General features: G+C 38.5%; 2 protein-coding genes across 2 annotated transcripts; both read left to right on the top strand.

Annotated features, from left to right (window-relative positions):
• The first annotated feature begins 10,347 nt into the window (after positions 1 to 10,347).
• LOC118242256 lies at positions 10,348 to 14,117 on the top strand. The gene is made up of 5 exons (XM_035531976.1): positions 10,348 to 10,429; positions 10,647 to 10,980; positions 11,297 to 11,631; positions 11,995 to 12,111; positions 13,972 to 14,117. The coding sequence occupies exons 1-5, from the start codon at positions 10,360 to 10,362 to the stop codon at positions 14,115 to 14,117; spliced, it is 1,002 nt and encodes a 333-aa protein (XP_035387869.1). The 5' UTR covers positions 10,348 to 10,359.
• Positions 14,118 to 19,778: 5,661 nt separating this feature from the next.
• LOC118242304 lies at positions 19,779 to 21,716 on the top strand. Its single transcript, XM_035532416.1, has 4 exons — positions 19,779 to 19,808; positions 19,967 to 20,314; positions 20,881 to 21,216; positions 21,483 to 21,716. Exons 2-4 carry the CDS (start codon positions 20,077 to 20,079, stop codon positions 21,626 to 21,628), a joined length of 720 nt encoding a protein of 239 aa, XP_035388309.1. The 5' UTR covers positions 19,779 to 19,808; positions 19,967 to 20,076; the 3' UTR covers positions 21,629 to 21,716.
• The last annotated feature ends 616 nt before the right edge of the window (positions 21,717 to 22,332 follow it).

Below are 22,332 nucleotides of genomic sequence, written 5' to 3'. Positions count from 1 at the left end.
GTGTTAGCTTGCAAACAACTATGCAAATCAAAGCACAGAATTGTGGGTGACTGGCTGGCCAGAAAAGACATTTGGAATACATTTTACAATAATGTTTGTACCAGTGTTCATGTTCTCTTTGCTGTTTCTATGTATCTTAGCAACATAGAGCAGTTTTCTGATCTTTTGGAAGACTGTTCAATCACTTAATATATTAGACAATAAGACATGAGAGGTATTCTTGACTGGGTGTATGATCACCTTCTCGCCACCAGAGGAAGACAACGCACTGGAAATCAGTCATCAGCGTGATCGCCTGCAGGTGATTGCGTGTTTATAAAAGGGCTACTTTTGTTAAGTCTTGGTGTCTCCAGCAGACATAACATATGTTATAACATATTGGTGTTAGTGTTGCATAAGTCAAAACAGTATCTTATAAAGTTTAAACCTCATGAGTGGTTTCTTTTTGAAGCTTCCTTTTCTTATTGTTTTTAATTGGGAGGATTTTTTTCTCCCTTCCTTCTCTGTTAAATGCAGAAAGTAGAAAAAGAAAATTCAAATACAAAAAGTGGAGAAAAAAGAAAGAAGTAGACAGAAGACATTTGTTATTTTTACTTTCCTCGTATCTCCTTCTGTTACTGCTCAGTACTGTACTGATGGTGCGACAAACCACACCTCAGCAGACGGCTAGGCTGCCAGATTCCATGCCAGTATCACCCATTTATTTATTTAACCAATTTATTATTTGTTCCCTGTTACTCATCAATCTGTGACCTTGGTGATGTTACCGTACTATAGAAGACACATCAACAATCCCTCTGTGAATTCTCATCATCAGATCTTCCATCTTAACTCCTAACCACCAGCTGGCACCGTGACTCCAGCCTTCAGATGTGAATCCCAAGAGTGGATACTGAGGATGCTGGAGTCTTCCACGCAGTGAACATGCAGCAATTCCACCTTTGAATTACATTTGAACTCTGTAATATTAGACCCTTGTTTATGGTTGATAAGCACAGACCACAGGCAAGCAGAATTAACTCTATACTTCATTCTTCCTTTTAACTCACAAAGAACAGTTTTCAAGCAGCATGTGTAAAATAGAGCTTGTGCAGGCTGAGTGGAAATATTTCAGTGTCTGCAAGGACTTTTGTTGAAATTTCTATAACATTTGACTTTGTAGATGCATCATAGTGTTGATGTGTCTCTGTCCATGGTGCTGAAACAGAGCTGTTACTCTACAGGGTTGAGAAGACCGTGAGCTGCATTGCAGAGTAGATGCTGGTTATACTTTTAGTTTTAGTTCCATTTCACTCAGTTTTATTCTCCTTCTCCTTTTTTCTCTTTATTCTTTATTCTTCTGTGACTTAAGTGAGTTAAGAAGCTCTAAACACACACATGCAGATACATATAAAAAAATGCAAATATTAGCCAATACCATCAGAAGGTGTGTTAAACAGGCATGTGGGAGCATTTTTAGTCTAGTTTGAAATAGAGAGCTGCTAAACTCAGTGAAAGCAGGAAACAGCAAACAGAAAAGGGCTCTGTGCATCCCCATATGGTTCTTCTCCTGTCCATCACCGTAGCCATGGGTGTACAAATACTTGTTATTTCAAGTACTAACTTACTCTAGGATTCCCTTTTTCCCCCAGATGTAATTATGAGATCCAAGAAGACTGAGAGAGGCATTCAGACTAATGTCATAATAGGTCAAGGAGCTACATTCTTCACCACTTTCATTATTCAGCTTATTATATAAAAATATATATATATATATATTTTTTAACCCAAATTGTACCAGACCTCAGTATAACACACAGAGTGTAGTGAATGACATCTCTTCAGATCACTCATAAAAAGACTTGCATAACAACTGCATGTAAGAATAGCAAATGCAGTACTGTTCATGACCACAAGGTGGGATCTAAGATCCATGTACTTCAACTGATAAGCACTTCTTGATTAACAGTTTCATAAATGATATGGCTACTGCTATAAACAAGCTTTGACCTTAAAACTGTCAACACTTTCAGGAAGTTCAGGCCGAGTTTTGTTCAGCATCTGTTCCACAGACACACGCAGGGTGAGGCCTTACACCCTGGACACATGTCGTGGACACATGATTTTGCTTCTTTTTTTCTTTGCTCTTAGCTGTCATGCACATGACCAAACCCAACAGAAACATTTAAAAGCAGCACTAACTGTCTGCACTAAAGCAACTAATCATTTCAAAAGCATTAGAATGTGAGTAAAATATGACCTTGAATAAAAATATGAACTATGCAGCAGAAAAGCATCTTTTTGAACCCAGAACAGGCTCTGGAGTTTCAGAGTAGGAAGCTTTAACCACTCTGATAATATACAGGTTGTGCTAAGAAAGATGCTTTCAAAATGTATTTGAGAGTCTTCTACATGTATTAGTAGAGCAAAGCCTAGCTGAGGGAGGCTGAGGTGTTGATCTATTCCCTACCGGAGCAGAACACAGAGATATATGGAGACAAATCTCTAAATAGTAAATAATAAACAAAACTGTATTTTAGCAGTATGAATGAATCCATTAAAAGTTTAAAACACACATACGCACGCATACACAATGCATATGTATGTTCAAAGAATGACCATTTGATTTGGTGCCAACAGCAGAATGTCAATCATCCTCTGTGCAAGTCATCATTGGTTAGTTTCTTAAAAGTTTCTTTCTAGTGTCAGGAGCATTAGTGCTGCAGTTTTGCGCATGTCAGCATCACAGCTGAGATGAGTGTGGTCCAACATCCACAAACATCCAGAGTACAGCAGTGGCTAGAAATGCACCACTGATGGAGAGAGACAAGCAGCAAATAGATTATATAGTTTATGTATTTAAAAAAAAGGTTTCTTAAAAAGTGGGGGGTGTTATATTATTAACATGAGTACAGTGATGTGTCATGAGTACAGCGATATCTGGTGAGAAACATTCACCAAAGGTAGAATGACAGTATGGAAATTATCAACAGAAGAAGATCAGAGTGGAACAATCGGTGTGGTTTTTGTTCACTGCAAAAGTGACAAGATCTCGCTGCCACTTTCCTGTTTACCAGACACTCAAGCTGCAGGGTCAACAATGCAGAGGAAAGCAGCAGCAAATATAACTGTTAAATACACACACACACACACACACACACACACACACACACACACACACACACACACACAAACACACACACACACACACACACACACACACACATACACAGACACACACACACACATACACACAGTGCACATATTGATTTGATAAGCATGAAACAGCCGATAAATGTAAAAACTAATAGACCAAAAATGATTGAAACATGATATTGAAATAATATTATGCAAATAAAAATAAATACATAAAAACTTTATGCATTAAACTATTGGGCTTCATTAATTAAACTACATAAATACCTTTAGTGTAACTAACACTTAGATACTAACATACTATGCATCACCTTTGATGAGTTGAGAGTACACTTAACAGAAGCTATTGATGAACTGGAGTAGCTCTGTGTGAGTAAAGTCTATCAACAATGATCTCTCCTTATCTGCCTAGTCTGGACTGAAGGTGTTTTGCATAGACTTACACCAGTGCACTTGTTATCACATATATAAAACAAATCCATAACTAACTAATCCACAATGCACAGGGTCAGTCATGAGGACGTTAAAGCAAGACATGTCCTTAGATAAAATATCTTAATACATGGTCTGTCCTGGCTCTCAGGTGGTGGAAGGAATTTCCACTGGCTGTCCCAACAGCAGAGTCTCTTTGCAGTCCTGAAACACAGCCTGAAGACTATTTGTGGAATATTTAAATGACTGCTAATCCTGTTCCTATGAGTAACTGGAACGGTAGTACTCATTGTAATGTATTGTGTATTGCACTTATTGTTGTCTGTTATAGAGTTTATATGTATGTGGTACTTCTAGGCATTAACATTGATCCCTGTATTTCTACAGTGTTGGTATATTAGTATATTGGACTATAACCTACTATATAGTACTAGGATGTATTCTATGAGTAAATGACAAAGCACGTTTGTTAGTCGCTCTGGATAAGAGTGTCTGCTAAATGCCATACATGTAAAAGGTTAGTAAATGTTTTTGTTGCACTATATAACATAATATTCTATAATATTCATTATTTAATATACTTCAATTATCTTTGATTTTTTTTGTATTGCATAATCATTACTAGAAAACCATTCTTATGGTTCTTTGGTTTTTATATCTGAATAAATCTGTTGTTTCATGTTTATATTTATCGCACCAATATACCAACTGTGTGTGTCTGTGTATGTGTGTGTGTGTGTGTGTGTGTGTGTGTGTGCATTTGTCAGCTATATTCACTGCTTTCCTCTGTATTATTCACCCTGCAGCTTGAGTGTCGCTGGTCTAGTAAACAGGAATGAGGCCATGAGACTCTGAGCACTGAGCGGAACGGGTGATGGTGACGCTTCTGTTTTTAAGAAGATCACCATTCATGTTATAATGTAGCCCCATTTATACTTCTATGCAGAACAGCAGTTCATCATCTTGGCATATATCACACTTTATGGGAATCTGGCGAGTGTTCATAAGTTGGCTTCTAGAGTTGAACTCCAGCATTCAACTGAGTTCTGGATGAAGGCACATATGGCCTTTCTAGTGAGCGAGACACTTGTTGTGTGTGTGGCAATCATTTGTAGTCAATACAATAAACACTCTGGTCTATCTGTCTGCTGTTGGAAACCTTGTTGGCAGTTCTGTCTGTCTGTTTTTTGAGTCTCTAATGTTTGCTAATTCATCCCAAAATTGAAAATTGACATGACTTATGTAGTCTAAAGGTGTCATGATACAGCCCCTTCCTTCTCCTCAAACATCTCTGTGCGTGTGTTCGTTAGTCTGTAGTGCCACACCCTCTCCTGTCGCCCACCTGATCCTTGTTGTGTGTAATCGTCAAGTGTGTATATAAATCTCTCTTGTATTGTCGTATGTTTGTCGGTGTATGATATACTTTAGCATGTGTGCTAAGTGTAGGTGTTCTGTGTTAACAATGCATTTGTCTCAACGTGCCTCATCCCCACATCCTGCTTCAGCCTCGTTCCGTCACAAAAGGTCATGTTTCAGTAGTCAATTATATTGCACAATTCTAGTTCCAAACTGTGTATATAATTATCCGTTACCCATCGGCAGTGGGATATTCAGTAATGTACCTTAACAAACATACATGCGCAGACACACACACGAAAAAATGGTGGTGAAGAGAACAAGTTATCTACCAATGCCCTGCTGTAATATTTTTAGGTGTTCAGGCACTTCTTTTGTTAGCCTGTTACACTTAAAAGAGATCTATTTAATTCTATTTAATCAATTTCATTCTCCCATATGTAAATCTAAGTATAGTAATTTGAAATTAGAAATAGGTTGGATTGAAATAAATTGCCCACATTGAATCATGTGTCCCTGAAATAAACTCCCATTCAAACATGAGGAATTAAAGTTTTACTTTTGATACTTAATTATATTCTAGCAAATACGTTAAACGTTTAACCTAATTGGGTTTCTGCATGCTAGATGTTCTCTTTCAGCCAAGCGTTAAATGCATAAGAATGAATATATGAAAATAAGATTGCAAAAACCTAAATGGAAGTAAAAGATATCTGTTGAATTATCAGAAACCTAGCCGATCAAAATACCCAAACATCCAAGTTACTGTGAAGGTCAAAGCAAAACTACTTTCACTTTGTTTATTATAGATTTGCTTAGCATTTGAAATGTTTCTGAAACAAATGACCATTTTAAGAATAGCTCTGTGCATCCTGTGGAAACTTTGACGAGGGAAACATGGGTCGTTGTTCTGAGAAAGTCGTGTGGGGTGTTCAAAGTGGCCTACTGAGTTGAAGCAGAGAAACTGTTTGGTATAGAGGGTGGGTGAGGGAGCAAAGAATAGAGACCAGCACAGAGCTGTGAAACCACCAACTACAGCCTTAACATGTCAGCACACAAACCTGGGGTGACCACTAGCACATCAAAGCCTGGGTTTCATATACACACACACGCAAGCCCAAAGCCAACCCCGTTTATATATATATATATATATATATATATATATATATATAAATAATGCATACATATGTGTATATAAGTATGTAGAAATGCAGAATATTCCATGAAGAACCTGCAGTGTACTTTAAATAAATATGAAGTTGTAGTAAAACTGTAGTGTAGCACACAAGATACAATAAAATCCACACACAACATTAACATAATTAAAATCAGATGGAGAATGAAAAAAAATTACATTTGAAAGCTTTTAAAAGCCTTTCAACATTTTGAAAACCAGATGTTCTCAATGACTGATATTTAGAAATAAAGTAAAATCAAGAATGCTCACACACACCCACCCCCCACCCCCCCCACACACACACCAACACCAACACCAACACTATTTACTGAAAAGACATACATTACCAAACACTATTTGGACTGTGATATAACAAAAAAAATCAATATATTCATAAATATAATACATGCAGAAATTATATAATTTATGCTATTTATACAGATATTACTTTTTATATATTTAATATTTATATATTTCCATTGACTAATTGCATTTAGATCAAATGTAAGGAACATTCATGCACAAGTATAATTTTTTATAATTTTATTGTTCCCCCTAGTGAGAGAGAGAGAGAGAGAGAGAGAGAGAGAGAGAGAGAGAGAAAGAGAGAGAGAGAGAGAGAGAGAGAGAGAGAGAGAGAGGGAGGAGGGGGCAGTGGAGGAGTGAAAAAGAGAAGAAAATGATACAAAGAGTCTCTTAGCCATCAGTCTCAGTTTAGCAGTGACTCTCCCAGTCTCAACAACTGATCTGGTAAAACACCACCCTGCCTCCCATTCAGGTCACATCTCAGCTCTCACATGGATGAAGGAATCATGAGAGCAGCTCAGTGTGTAATTCCAGCATCAATCCAAAACAAGCCTCACGTCGACTAATAGTGCACGGTTCTAATAATGATGTAATAAAATGCTGATGAACCGAAAAAGTGAGCTCAGACCTACTGGAATATGTGGTGGTTGTATTCCTTTTGCCTTCTGAACACCTACCACATAAAAACTCCACAAACAATAAATTCTAAACAAATCTACCACTGATTAGGTTAACTCTGTATGACCTGGTCAGCATAATTTGGACAAGGTAAGATTGTGATGTCACTAATGTGGTGCTAACTTCAGAGGTCTCCGCGACTGCACAAAAATGCCAAAACCCTCTTCATGCTATTAGTTCTAGTATACTACACTATTGAAAAATTGAGGCACTACAGGGAAAATAATACAAATATGTACCTGTTTGAACCTTAGACTGACTTGAATTCCAAGGAGGAGTCGTCTGTTCACCAAAACTGTGCAATTATGGATTTATGAGAATGTTAGATAGTTAGGATGATTAGATAGTTAGCATGTTTAGATAGATAGCTGTTGATGTTGTCCACTTATCTGTACTACCTGCTTTTGTATAATTTTTTTATTGTACTAGAATACTCTCAATATTTAATTAATGCCAGCAAATGGCTAGCAATGTGTTTTACTGATAGTAGGCCATAATTAGCTCACATTCATCACAGATAGGGCAGTCTTAAATTTATTCAGCAAATATTTTGATAGTAAGTCTTTGATCATCAGTATTTTTTATATGTTGATTATTAAATGATAACATAACACGCAATAATGAACTCATTTTTGAAAACGGAAACTCTAACAAAACCACTGTTTAACTTTCTTCTGTGAAAAGTGAGGTAAAATAACTGACTACATGACTAAATATGAAAATTGTGACATTGTGCAAACAGAAACAATGCATGAGCAAAATTCAAATGAGCTGGCTTAATTCAGAGCAAGACAAAGCAAGCAAAAATAACAAGAACACACAGACCTGCTTCAGGTATTTGGCTGGATGAGCAGGTAACCTGAAGTGTCATGTGGAGGAGGACTTTAAGTATGAGGGAGGGGTTTGGAAACAGGTGTGTGTAAGTGATAATCAGTATTCTGATGAAAGTAAACCAGGATGTGATTGGAAGGACTGGTAGGTGTGGGATGATCGAGATCTGAGATTGGTGCTCATGTGTGTGGGGTCTCTGCCCTGTGACTAGTTGAATGCAAATGAAAGATAATACAATTACAATAAAATTAAAATTGATCTCCAGTCACTGAAACATAACTAAAACTAAGGTATAATAGTCAAATTAAATATAATGAAAATGAATTACAAGTTTTAAGAAAAGAGACAAACAAACAAATTTGAAAATTACATCTGACATTAACTCTGAAGTAGACAGGTATAGTTTTTCAGTCTTTTAATTTATTTTTTAGTTTTGATTTACATCGTCATTCTCTGTGATTAGAATAATAGGAGCGACTCACGTCAAAACATGACAAAACATTGTCAATAAGACTCGGCTTTACATTTAAACATTATGCATGATATTTGTCATCTGGTTTGAAGGCTAGTTAATGTTACTGCTAGCAAACAGAGATCCTGACCACAGTCATTGTCACATCTTAATACCCCTGACAATCTGACAGCTACTCACATTAAATGAACCTCATAATTGTTCGAGCATGGGTATAGTTTGGAAAACTCAATAATATTAAAGTATTAAGAAAAACATAATAACTCTGATTCTGATTCTAATACTGTTTGAATGGACTGAAAATGAGGCTAAAAATAAGTTGAATAAATAAGGTATGGTTATTTATGACTATGGTATGGTACGATTTGGTATTCTGCAGATAACGCAAAGGAACTGAGTCTCTGTTAAGTATTAACAACAGACAGAAATAGAAAGACCTAATACAGAGAGAAAACAACTGAGTAAATTCAGTTACTTAATTGCTTATTCAAATGCAGGAGTAAAAGTGTGAAGAAGCTCTATCAGGTTTGTGAGAGAAAGAAAGAGGATTAGTGTGTAGCTACAAGTTAGCAGTGCCAGTATTGGGATAAAGTATGAGACTGGAAACTGGCTGTAGATAAACAATTTACTGCTCCGAGGCAGGACATGATGTTGTATTCAGAGGGTGAGCGAAGTTTATTTTATTGAACTAATGATTCCATTTGAGCACAAAATATGAATTTAATGAAATATGCATTTGATGACGATTGGCGATCACATAGTATGCCAGTAACGATAAAGCCAAGTAGGTCTGTAGTCAAGTACTTCCCTGCTGGAGTTTAGCTTAAGAGGCTACTGGATAAAACTGTACTGTTGGAGTTGTCAGATGAAAATAGATGGTAGATATGTAGATAAAAGTGCTAGCTGGTTGCTGTGGTTGAAGTTGGGGGTGAAATATAAATGAGTGCAGTAGGTTATAGCTGTGTAGAGAGGGACTATAAAGGTGGTGTTAGCTGCAGGAGGTGAACAGTGGTGTTTCTTAATGCATGTATGGTACTGTTGGTGTGTTTTAATGTATGTATAGTGTAAATGAGTTTGAGTGTGAGTAGTGCAGTGATGGAGCCAGAGACACTGAGCATGCATTAACAGTACCAGTGGTGTTTGCTCTGGCCTTAGTCACCAGAGAGACCAAGTCAGATCTGATTTGATTTTCAGCTGTATTAATTTGGCGGTGTTTCTTTGGCTGTATGATTACAGTAAAACTTACATGTAAAACAATGTGGAACTGGTGACACTGAACATGCAGTATCAGTAGTGATTAATAGTATCAGTAATGCTATATAGTACCAGTTGGTCACCAGGAAGGTCACTATGGTGGCAGTTAATGTTTCATACTTTCTAATGTCTAATTGATGAAAGCTTGTGATGTGATGGGCTTCAAAGTGAGTTTCATTCATGGGTAGTGAAGATAAATGGGGAGAGTTAGGGGATAGGACTTTATGTAATCCCTAAAGATCTGGGACATGTGATTAATATGTTATGCGTATTTTACCCATTACATTGCATTCTAATTAGCATATTGGACCATGATAGGTTAAAGCCATTTTTGTGATGTCGAAAAAATGAGCTGAATCTTTTTCTTTCTTTTTTTTTTTTTTTTTTTTTTTTTTTACTGGAAGTATTGAGAAAGGCTCTGTTTTCAGTGGAATAATGATAGTTTGCCACTGTATAATAAATTTGTCCGAAATACTAATAAATATTATTATACAAAACTATCAAAGAGCTCTTATCCCACGAATGTGTCAAATAATAAACAACTTAACTTGAAGAACTGAAACAACATATGACACAAAAAATGTTTTTAAGGGGACTGTACAGCATTTTTGTTACAGTTTCTAATTGGAGGAAAAACACAGGAAGTATGTGATGTAAATAATTTACGTCAACTTATGAAGCTGTTTGACCTTTCGGCAGTTTATCAAGCAAACACACCATGCAACAGGACCTGGGCATCTGGAGAATGGTCCTGATGTGTCTCACTGCGGTTCTTTCTAGTGAAATAGGTGAGTACCATCTGCTTTTGCAGTAATTATGCTAGATTTTTCAAAGTTTTTCTCTCAACAATATTTACACGTTCAGTAATGTTTTAGGCCCTATTCAGCCGAAGGCACATGCATTCCTAAGATACATGTCTTTTTCATCTGCACAAATAAGTACCTTTGCACATGGTTTATAGAGTAACCTTTGGCATGAACCAAGGTTTCATTCTTTGGGCAAAAGGTGTCAATCAGCTGAACTCTGTGACCACTGCTGCATTTGGAGAGAATGTGACTCTCCAGTGCTTTCTGCTGGAAGAGGACAACACCGATCCCATCGTTTGGTCCCAGCAAAAAACAGGACAGGAGCCTCGTATAATGGCCATGACTCAGAAATCAGTAGAGGCTTCCTCTTACTACAGTGAATTTAAACCTCCAAAGTTCCTTGTTGTGAATGGAAGAGGGTACTGTCATTTGAATATTTCTAGCATTGAACCTTCAGATGAAGCCATGTATTACTGTGGTATTAGAAGGTTTGAGATTGTGTTTGGAAAGGGAGCATTGTTATCAGTGAAAGCTAAGAAGTTATACCTTTTGGCCACTATAACCTTTTTTTTCTTAAAGGCCTATTTCATTTTAACACCAAAATAATTTTCAAATAACTTGCACATTTTGTGCATTATTATGTTATGACCCAAGTGTATATTTTCTTATATGAAATATGTTAAAGAATGTTGAAATATGTTAGGGTTTGTTGCATGTAAGACAGACAGTTTACTTTTTATGACTTATGATGTTTACAAAGGTAGGAAAATCTAAATGTTTATATAGTATAGATTATATAGCTGTGTCTTATTGTCTATGTATTTTATTCTTAACAGGATATTTAAATAAAAATGATAAATATCAAGTATCAGTGGTCCAAAGTCTAGTGCTGGGTGTGGTTTCCCCAGGAGAGTCAGTGCCTCTGCAGTGCACCGTCCTCTCTGAGAGGAGAACAGCAGAACTCCGAATGCTCTGGTTCAGAGCTCCTGCAGGAGACTCCCATCCTGAAATCATTTACACTCATCACAACAGCAGCCATCAGTGTGAGATCAGCTCTTCTCCACACAGCTGTGTGTACAACCTCTCCAAGAGTGTCCTCAGCCTCTCTGATACTGGCACTTACTACTGTGCTGTGGCCACCTGTGGCAAGATCCTTCTTGGAAATGGGACGACAGTAGATTTGAGTAAGCATCTAAATACCTTTTGGTATTGTATGAAATTCTTAAAATTCTATATTCATTGGTCATGTGATGAAATACAGTCACAGTATTAAATATAAGGCTAACATTAATGCAGTGTTGTGCAAACTGAAGTCCTTAAATCCATCATTCTGTTTATTAGCAGCACTGAGTTGTTCAGTGACACCAAAGACTATTTTATTCAAATGGTTTGATATTTACAAACAGATTAAAGATCACGTGTGGCCTATTTGTGTGTTTGCAGATTATTTATGGTTAATGTGTTTGAGCTATCTCAGCTTTTTACCTTGACACTACCACAAGAATAGTAACATTTCATCCTGTTTTGTGATCATTCCTTTTCTACAGCCAAGACTGTTGGTCCTGCAGTGATCTGGCTGGGAGCATCTTTGGGAGCTTGCTTAATTGTGATCTTTGCTCAAGCCATTTTAATTTGTAAATGGAGAAATTGTCGACCCAGGAGTGGTAAGTGTTAAAATAACTGAATGTGCCTTCTCCATTTGAAAAAAAAAAAGATATTTGACATTTTAGAATTATATGTATTTTAAGAGCCATATGTTTAAATATGTCAATAAAAAACAATGTGCAATGTTTTATTCAATAAGGTAAAAGATATATTCACTACACATAGTGAAAGCAGATGGATGTTTGTTTGTTTTTTTGTTTTTCCCTCCAGAGAAACAAAGCACTGCTACAGTGAGAAAAATCAATCAGGTATATCTTATACATTGTAATTTCATATTTTGTATATTTTTTTGTGGAAATGTGTGCAAATGCTCTGGTCTGCTCTTATCACTTTAAAAGCATTTAAAAGCAGTAATGTTATGCTATGTGAAACTTGTTTTGCTCAAGTTTCAGAGGTAGCATGGAGATAAAAGTGGTCGGTCAAAAGTGAGATATTTTTGTGAAATATGAGTCCTAAAAATAGTGACAGGAACTCTGAGGAGCTCAGATCTCTCTGTGCAAGATCTAATCCCAGACACAATGCATGCTCAAACTGACAGCAACAATTACAGTGAGTAAAGGAAACATGCATTAATAATTACAGTTACAATATTTGTATGGCAGGAAAACGTTTCAGTGTAGAAATAAATACAGCTGAACTTAATTGTAGTCCTCTTTGTAATAAAACAATATGTTGTTGCTGGAAGCTTTTAGAGTTACTATTAGATCTACACAGATCTAATATGAGATTTGCCATGTATGCTAAGCTAGGACAGGTCAAACCTCATTTTTAGGTCAGCCAGAGGTTCTGACACTTTATCAGCCTCCCTATGTCTCAGCTAAGCCTGGGGAATCTGTCACATTGTAGTGCACATTTACAGATAAAACCCCCCAAAAAACAAAAAAAAAACAGTGGGGTTAGATATGGTTTGGTACAAGCAAACACCAGGATAAATGCCTCAGGATATTGGAATGCAGGAAGCATGGATAGACACTATTGTTTTCCCTGTATTCAACAAATTTGGCTTTAAAGTGGAAAGGACTGTAAACGTGGGTGGTGAGGAGGTGGATGCATGTGTGGAGATTTATTATGGGCAAATCCACAACCAGAGTCATTGTAGCAGTCCAGGGTCATTTTAACAACACAGAGAGCACGGGGATACATGATCAACAAAAACACAAGAAGGCTAACAGGGGAAAACAGGCTATAACAAAGGCTAAGAAACACAAAGGCATGGAGTACAAACTTACATACAAGCATTTATATATAATAAACCTAACCATGAACAGCCAAAACACAGGGCATATGACAGGGTTTAAATATATGAACTTAAGTTGGAAACGAGGGACAGGTGTAAGCAATCAAAGAAGGCGTGGATAAAATGAAACTATGGCATGGAACTAAAATACACAAAACAGGGAAAACATGGAACCCGGAAGATGGGAGGGACTAATTGTGACAAGGACAAAGAGCAGTATTTTTCTGCATATTCCAAAGGCTACTACAGATGATGAAGGAACATACTACTATGGAATGCTTCTGTCCAACAAAATTACATTTAACACTGGAACATTTTTGACTGTATCAGGTAATAAAGCAAATAAATTTGATTCAAAATACTATTAGATGTTTGTCTTATGGGAGAATTTCTAAACATTTGTAATAATATACTCTATACACTATATATTCCTGCAGGTTCAGAAAGACAGCACTGCGCATTAGCGGACGAGACCTTCAGTGCGCATTGGTGCAAATGCTACCCACAAGGATACTCAACCTGGAATTGTTTTGTGTGATTATAGAGAACTTATGGAAAATAAAGAACAAGTAAGTTCTACCTCGCCTCTCGCCACCTACATCACAAAATGTGCAGCCTTCAGGAAGTGAAGCGAGCAGTCCTAACTGGACTCCCCTGCTGGTTGTTCAGATGGTGCCACTTCAAAAGCAGGAAATCGGGGAAGTTCGATCGATGGTGCAGACCCTCAGCCAGTTTGTTAACCGCCTGGCCTTGAGCCCTGAGGGATGAACTACCTCCCCTGCCAGCCCTTCTATACCTGAAGGGGTAAGAGGCTTAATTGCCTCCTCAGAGGCATATGGAGGTGATCCAGAAACCTGCGATGGGTTCATAGTGCATTGCAAACTGTTTTTCGGTTATCAGCTGTAGTTATCCGATTGTGCCAAAGCATCGTACATCATCTCCAGGCTCACGGGTAATGCTCACGTCTGGGAAGCGGATCTGGTTACTAACAATTTGGCATTACTGAATGATTACGTGGGTTTCATGGGAAAGATGCGAGCGGTGTTTAACCATCCATGCCAAGGGAGGCTCTGTGGACAAATGCTGCTACGTTTAAAACAGGGATTAAGATCAGCAGAGCAGCAGAGTACACTATGGAGTTCCAGACTCTGGCAGGGGGGACGTGGTGGAACAAACCCATGTAGACTGCCACTTTTGTCCATGGGTTAAGGGCAGAACTACAGCCTGAACTAGCCTGCAAGCAGGAGGCTAGCACATTGAACGAGGTGGTTCACCTCGCCATTAGGTACGACCGCCTCCTCCAAGAAAAATGTCAGTGTATACAATGGAATTCCCCACTATGCGAGGCTGAACGACAACCCGGAGGGGCCCATGCAGCTGGATGAAGCAGGGGTACAGCCCAAGAGGGGAGATCAGTGGAGAGGCAACAACACGGTGAGCTGTTCCCCATCTCGCTCCATGTTTAAACTGCCGGGAGAGGTGTCATATAAGTTTAGGTTGCTTTCCGAATCTGCCCTAGCTGACTCGGGGGCTGCGAGTAATGTCATGGACTGGGGCTTCGTTAAGAGGTTGGTGATTAAGGCAATCACTTTACCCTCTTTGCTAAGCGTACAAGCCCTGGACGTGGGCCCGGTAGGTTCTGGCTACATCACACATGTCACTCCCTGTGTACTCCTCATCACCCAAGATGGACACTCAGAGTGCATCACCTTTTCACTCCTTCCATCCCTCTCCCACTCTATCACATTAGGGCTGCCATGGCTGATGACTCACAACCTACTCACAACCTGCAGGTGATTTAGAAGGAGAATCGAGTCCTGCGGTGGCCGCCCTTATGCAGCCTGAAGTGCTTCGCGAACAAGGCGATGTTGCTACGAGCAACTTCGATATAGAGCCCAGGAGCCGATAGACCAATCTCCATTCCCCAAGAGCGCAAGGACTTGGCGCAGGTATTTAGACCCTTGAAGGCAGCACAGCTTCCATCCCATTGGGACTGAGACTGTGCTATAACCCTCAAGGAGGGGGCAAAACCCCCCAGGTGCAGATTCTATCCCCTCTTCCAGGAGGAGGAACAGGCGGTGGACCAGTACATCACGGAGGCTCTGGAACAAGGGTACATCATCCCTCTACCTCTCCAGCCTCAGCCAGAGTCTTCTTTGTAAAGAAGAAGGACGGGGGCCTAAGAACCTGCATGGACTATTGGGGCCTCAACAAACTGTTGGTGCAGTACCCATATACCCTCCCCCTGGTTCCAGCAGCATTGGAACAGCTGAGAGGAGCCAGGTTTTTCACTAAACTAGATCTGCCTATCACCTATAACCTAATCCAGGTTGTGTAATTATAGAGAACTTATGGAAAATAAAGAACAAGTATGTTCTACCTCGCCTCTCGCTTCCTCTGTGCTGTTTACGTCACAAGACCCCTTTTTGCAAATATGATTTGCAGAAAAGAAACAGCTTATTTTATGTTTCCATGTTCATTAGGGCAATAAATATTGAATTATAAACATTTAATATATTTTGACTAGATCATGCAGAATTAAATATATCAGTGGTCCAAAGTTCAGTGCTGGGGAGGGTTGTCTCAGGAGAGTCCGTGTCTCTACAGAACTTCCAGGAGCAACCATGGGAACAGGCCTGGCACGAGGTATAGGGACTTGTGAAGTGGCTTCTTCCACTCCAGGAACAGGAACTAGCAGGTCTGGGGGCACAGCTGTGGCAGTGAGTGGCGGCGGGTCAGGGGGGTCTGGGGGCACGGCTGTGGCAATAAGCAGTGGTGGGTCTGGGGGTGCGGATGTGGTGATCAGCGGGTCCGGGGGGTCTGGAGGCACGGCTGTGGCATCCAGTGGTGGGTTTGGAGGCTGGTCCAACATCTGAGTCACAGGAACAGACTTGGATCATGCATATCATGACACAGCTAGATCATGCAGAATTAAATATATCATCACAACAGCAGCCGTCAGAGTGAGATCAGCTCTTCTCCACACAACTGTGTGTACGCCCTCTCCAAGAGTGTCCTCAGCCTCTTTGATACTGGCACTTACTACTGCACTGTGGCCATCTGTGGCAAGATCCTTCTTGGAAATGGAATGACACTGAGTCTGAGTAAGTGTTTAAATATATTAGAAAATGTTAGCAAGCAACATTTATCACAGACATGTGAATGTGATCTTGAATGATTTTCCACAAATATCATCACATATGCTGCTGCAGTATCAGGATTTGGTAGCAAGACAAGTATCATGGAAGTTTACAACCATGATATTATAGACATATGTGAACAGGCAAGACCAGTTATTCTGTTGTATCATTGTAGTAAATATTAAGTATTAAACTAAGTGTACTACTGGGCCTTGTGATGTATGTGTATGGACATAACTGTCCCAATTCTATACTACTATTTTTAAAGTCATCAACCATATCATTGTTTCTTATCACCTATTACTGTACCTTAATATACAAAATACAAACCAAATGTGCTTCGTTGTTCATGTTTATAATTATTTTGTCTTTGTTGTGTTGGCATAACAACATTAAATCATGTGTAGAAGTGCAGAGGAGCCCAGAAATGTGAATCACATGTGAACACATTTTGTGAACACTTTTGTTTTTAGCAATGGAAAACCAATAGATCTGAGTATGGATTTGAATCCATTATATATTTTCAGGTAGTGTTTTATCATTTCATTATATTTATGAAATCTATGCCTTTAGTTATTTTATAAACTTAAAATAAATCTATTATTCGTTTGTTTACATCATACCAAAAGTAAACTAAATGTTTGACATTTTAATTATTGTAATGTTCCTACTCCTATTTTAATATTCAGTTCCGGGTTAATTACATATGTATGATTATGTGGGTGTCACGGAATGCTCGCCTCTCACGGATCACGTGGTTTGGCCCGCCACGTGCAGTGGGAGGGTTTTTGATTGTAACCATGCCTGCACACACCTGCACCTTGTGTGTTTTTGTGTACTTAAACCCTCGTCATTGTGTGCAGAGCTGTTGGTCATTGTTGATGTTAATGCTCTTCTAGCCATTGTTAAAGAGGGCGTGGCAATACGGACACGCACAGACACGCACAGGCATGCACACGCTTGAGGGGAGAGGGGCCGTACCGTGACATAAATAAAGATATTCTCAGTTTCAGTAAGACTTCCAGAAGATACCATGGCAACAAATTCAGCCTATGAAGTACCATTATTTATCTCAAATATATTTTACATCATTGGTAGATGTTTTAGCATCAGGTTTGTGGCTGCAGAGTCACACTGAGGTGCAATAACGGTCCTACAGTTCAGCCGTCCTGCTATCGTCCACAGAACAGGGATGTCCTGGAGCTGAACTTTGTTGCCTTACTGTTTGGTGACAGGCAAACCAATAAGAAAAGAAAACATGGAGAGAAGGAACAACTTCAAAACAGCTTGTACTCTCAAATAGTGACGAGTTCCACTGTTAAGAAGCATCGCCGATTTCATTAACTTACATTTCCCATGTGTTTTCTCACTCATTATGTACACTCAATTTCTGGAAACACTTGGTAAAAAGCTGACTAAATAAGGATTACTTATATAAGAAATAAGCATTTATTATAAATAAATAAGGATTACTTATATAAGAAATAAGCATTTATTATAAATAAATAAGGATGACTTAATTTAGGAAATTACTTTTTGCCCATACAGCACTTAAGAATTTAAGTGATAATTAATCAAATATTACTGGTTTAGTAGATAATTCTGTTAGCTGTAGTTAAGATTTTATTATAGCAATTTTCCTTAGTTACAGTTAGCTGCCTTAGCTACTAGATAAGCAAGAAAGCGAGCAAGATAGAACAATTAGCAAGTGACTGTCACGGTAGTCCAGTCCCCTACCGGGGGGGACACGCCTCTGTCAGACCAGGACCGTATCACTTGCCTCCCCCGCTCATAATCAGCTGTGTTCTGACAGGAGACACCTGCATCTTATTAACCCTGCGCAGTATTTATAAACCCACAGGTTCGGAGGGACAGCGCTGCACATTAGTGGTCAAGACCACGCTCGTCTACTGGTGTAACACTGCTCCGATCCTGGACAACACCTAGACTTGTCATCGCTATTTTATTGAAAATGGAAAATAAAGAACCTCTTAGTGCAACTTCGACTCACAATTCCTCTATGCCACCCACGTCACAGTGACAGTGACTTAGAAAGCTAAACATTTAATTTGTACTTTCCTAAGTATTTTCAATTCCTAATATTTTTACTGATACTGAAGTATATTTTTAAGGAAAAGAATGTACATTTTTAATTATTCATGTTAATAAATGTGTGTGTGTGTGTGTGTGTGTGTGTGTGTGTGTGTGTGTGTGTGTGTGTGCGCGCGCGTGTGTGTGTGTGTGTGTGTGTGTGCGCGCGCGTGTGTGTTTGTAATCTTAATTTCATCATGTTCTGTTGGGGACAGCATGTGGATTACTGTTCGGAGTTATTCCTTTTATTTTGTAGTGATATTTTATTTTAGATCAAACACGTCACAAAAAAAAGAGTAGAACAGCATTTTAAAAAAATTCAGCTCTTATGCAGGTGGGTGCCATCTGGGCTAAAACATTACACTGCATTAACGTGGGCTGCATCAGTACTTCAGCACATGAGAGATGATCGTTCTATCCTCCCTTTCAAGTTATTTTTCTGATGAGCTACTTTTACGTTTATCTGAGCTAATTGAAGTAATGCTGATGTAATGCGTTCAGCTAAAGCTTTTACCTGAAATGGTTTCAGACCCCCTCCTCTGGGTCTGTGGAACACTGACCCTATAAAATGAGACACAAGTGAAAGCTCACAAGATTCAAGATGTTTTTATTGTAATTAATATATAATTTTCTATATACAGTATTACATTCTAATTCTGATAATATTACAGTATGCTTTTCCCATCGTTAGCTGCCTGTTTGGCCTCAAAAGACAGACCCCAAAGACAGTCATCTGGTAATCAACAAAATATGTAAGTTAGAGCATGACACACCCTAAACTGTTGAAATGGTGGGGGTGAAATTGTTATTGTGTTAATTTTCGATTTGTCAGGATTGGGCAACTGCCCTAGAACAATATATTCAGATCAATATTCAATGGAACATTGGACTCTAGCCCACATTATAATTTAAAAACACAATTCAACATTTTTAATTTAAACAAATTCTTCCTCAAATGGATTCTGATGAGTACATTTTTACAAAAAACCTCAAGTGAGAGAACTCGTATTCTGCATATCTCTATCTAAGCTCTTTTCAACACTGGTCTCTGGTGCCCAAAGAGCATGGAAATGTCACAATGGCATGTGACCTGTGACAGCCAATGGGACGTGTTTTCTGAGGGCAGCAGGCTTCAAATATTTGGAGATTTACTTAAAGCAAAGGTAAAGGACCAAGTAAAAAATCTAAATGGCTCAAGTCTGGATTTTTATTTTATGGAACCTTATAAGTAAGTTTTACTGCCCTTCTAAACTAATTTTTACTGCCCTTTTAATGTACTAGACGTTCACCTTTTCATTGTAGGTTGATTCTAGATTTTCATGTTTAACAAAATTCACAAAAGCTTTTTTGATGTTTAGTTCAGTCTAACGTCAACTCTTTTTCTAGACTTTGCTCAAGCTGTGGATCTTTACCAGAAGCCATCATTTATCTCAGCTAAACTGGGTGAAACTGTTACATTTCATTGCACATTTGCAAAGAAGCACAGTGCAGAATCCATGGTCTGGTACAAACAGACTGGGGTGCAGATTCTCAACATTGCGGTACAGAGTCCATTCATGGAAGTCATCATTTCATCTGAGTACAATAAGTCACACTTGAAGCTAGAGAGGACTAAGACCAACATTTCCTTCTCTATTCTACATGCTGCTAAAGACGACGGAGGACTTTACTTCTGTGGTGTAGTTCTGATGAAAACCACTGAGTTTTCCACTGGAACCTTTTTAGCTGTGACAGGTAGTCATCTAATTTTTTCATCTAAAGTCAGATGACTCTTGCTGTTTTTAAATCCCTCTTCAGGATTTATTTGACAGATTGCTATAATTACTAAAGATATCGCACACTGCATTTATTAATACTATTTATTGCTGTTAGCACAAAATGCAGTGTCTGTGCAGTGCAGTAATCTCTACCAGAGCTCTTTGGCAGCCTTTATGGCATCGTGGATTAGGGTTAAAGTCCTTTCTTTATAAGGTGCTTTAAAGATGGCAAGATTACCAGATAATCATACATCCTATGTATTATTTACACTGATTTAAAGTTGAGTTGGATTCTCTTTTGAACAGTTGGATAGCAACTTTTCTGTAGTTGACTGTACTTGACTTGTTTGTCAAATCTATGTCTGGACTACAGTACAAGCTCAATAACATTTAAAACAAGTAAATAAATTAATGCCTCCAGAGAGCTCTGTTAGAATGCTTTACTATAAATCGGTTTATGGCTCTTACTGTACTGTACCTGGCTATTGCTAGTATATTATGTGTGTCTAAGGGACCTTACAGAATCTCTGTTTTTTCGAAAAGGCAATCCAGAATTAACCATATCGGTGGTCCAAAGTCCAGTGTTGGGCAGGGTTTCCCTAGGAGAGTCAGTGTCTCTGCAGTGCACCATCCTCTCTGAGAGGAGAACAGCAGAACTCCGAGTGTTCTGGTTCAGAGCTGCTGCAGGTGAATCCCATCCTGAAATCATTTACACTCATCACAACAGCAGCCATCAGTGTGAGATCAGCTCTTCTCCACACAGCTGTGTGTATGACCTCTCCAAGAGTGTCCTCAGCCTCTCTGATACTGGCACTTACTACTGCGCTGTGACCACCTGTGGCAAGATCCTTCTTGGAAATGGAACGACAGTATATATGTGTAAGTTATATTAATGTTTTAATGAATCTATTAATGAGATGATTATCTAGTATTATTACCTAAATAGTGCTAAACATTACAGTATTTTGTATATTGTTTGGTAGCTGACACATTAAAATCTAGACTACTGATTTTATTATACTAATTGTTGTTGACACTTGATGATTGTGATGGTGAGGTCAGCAGCACAAAAAGCTTCCTGCATGAACATTTGTGATCTTATACGTGTGCATCTGCTTACAGTTTTGTTCATTTTTATACCAAAGCTAGTCCTCTGGATCCTGTAGTGATCTTCCTGGGAACAGCTCTGGGATTGTGTGTGCTTGTCATTTCTGCTCAAGCAGTTTTAATCTGTAAAAGGATAAACTATAAACACTGTAGTGGTGAGTGTTTATTAATGTTGTGTAGCTAAACCTTAAACAACACCTAAAAGCAGAAATATCTACTCCTGAAATGTATCTCTTAAGTTAACCAGTGTAGTTACTTAAACAGACTGGAAAGATAAGACTTGCATCATAAAACTGATAAAGTTGTAAAATTGCTGTTTGTCCCACTACAGTGAGACATGGTGTTATGGAAATGAAGACCACCAGTCAGGTAAACTGAACTCTCTGCAACAGCTGCATATACAGCTGTGCATGACATAACATCACCTAAGAGTAGAAATCAAAATCACAGTTGTAATGCAGCAGAAGTACTGTATTATCTTTTAATTTTATCTCCACAGGACCATGATGCTGTGGAGTTGAATTATTCTGCCTTACATTTCATTGATGGGAAAACCAGACGAAGGCGGGAGAAGAGAGGACAGACTGAACGCAGCGTGTACTCTGAAGTGTTGTACTCTGCTGCTTACAGATTAATTTTCTGACATCTAAGTCAGTTATTGGTATTAATTTGGTAATTAATTAAGCATAGTTAAGGAAAATTTTTATTTTCAGTAATTTTTATTACTGTCAATAAAAAAATTCAGCATTGCAGTCTCACTGTCATTTGGAAACCTTTCTAAGGGAGAATCTTAAAAATGACAAAAGCAGTTTTCATTTTAGAAGATTCTAAAAATGGAACTGGTGTCTTTCCAGACTTTCTATCACCCAGAGTTGTTTTGGGTGTTTT

Source organism: Electrophorus electricus, chromosome 12 (assembly GCF_013358815.1).
Source record: "Electrophorus electricus isolate fEleEle1 chromosome 12, fEleEle1.pri, whole genome shotgun sequence".
NCBI lineage: Eukaryota > Metazoa > Chordata > Actinopteri > Gymnotiformes > Gymnotidae > Electrophorus > Electrophorus electricus.
Note: the sequence above shows the minus strand (reverse complement) of the source record. Positions and strands in the feature narration are given on the sequence as shown.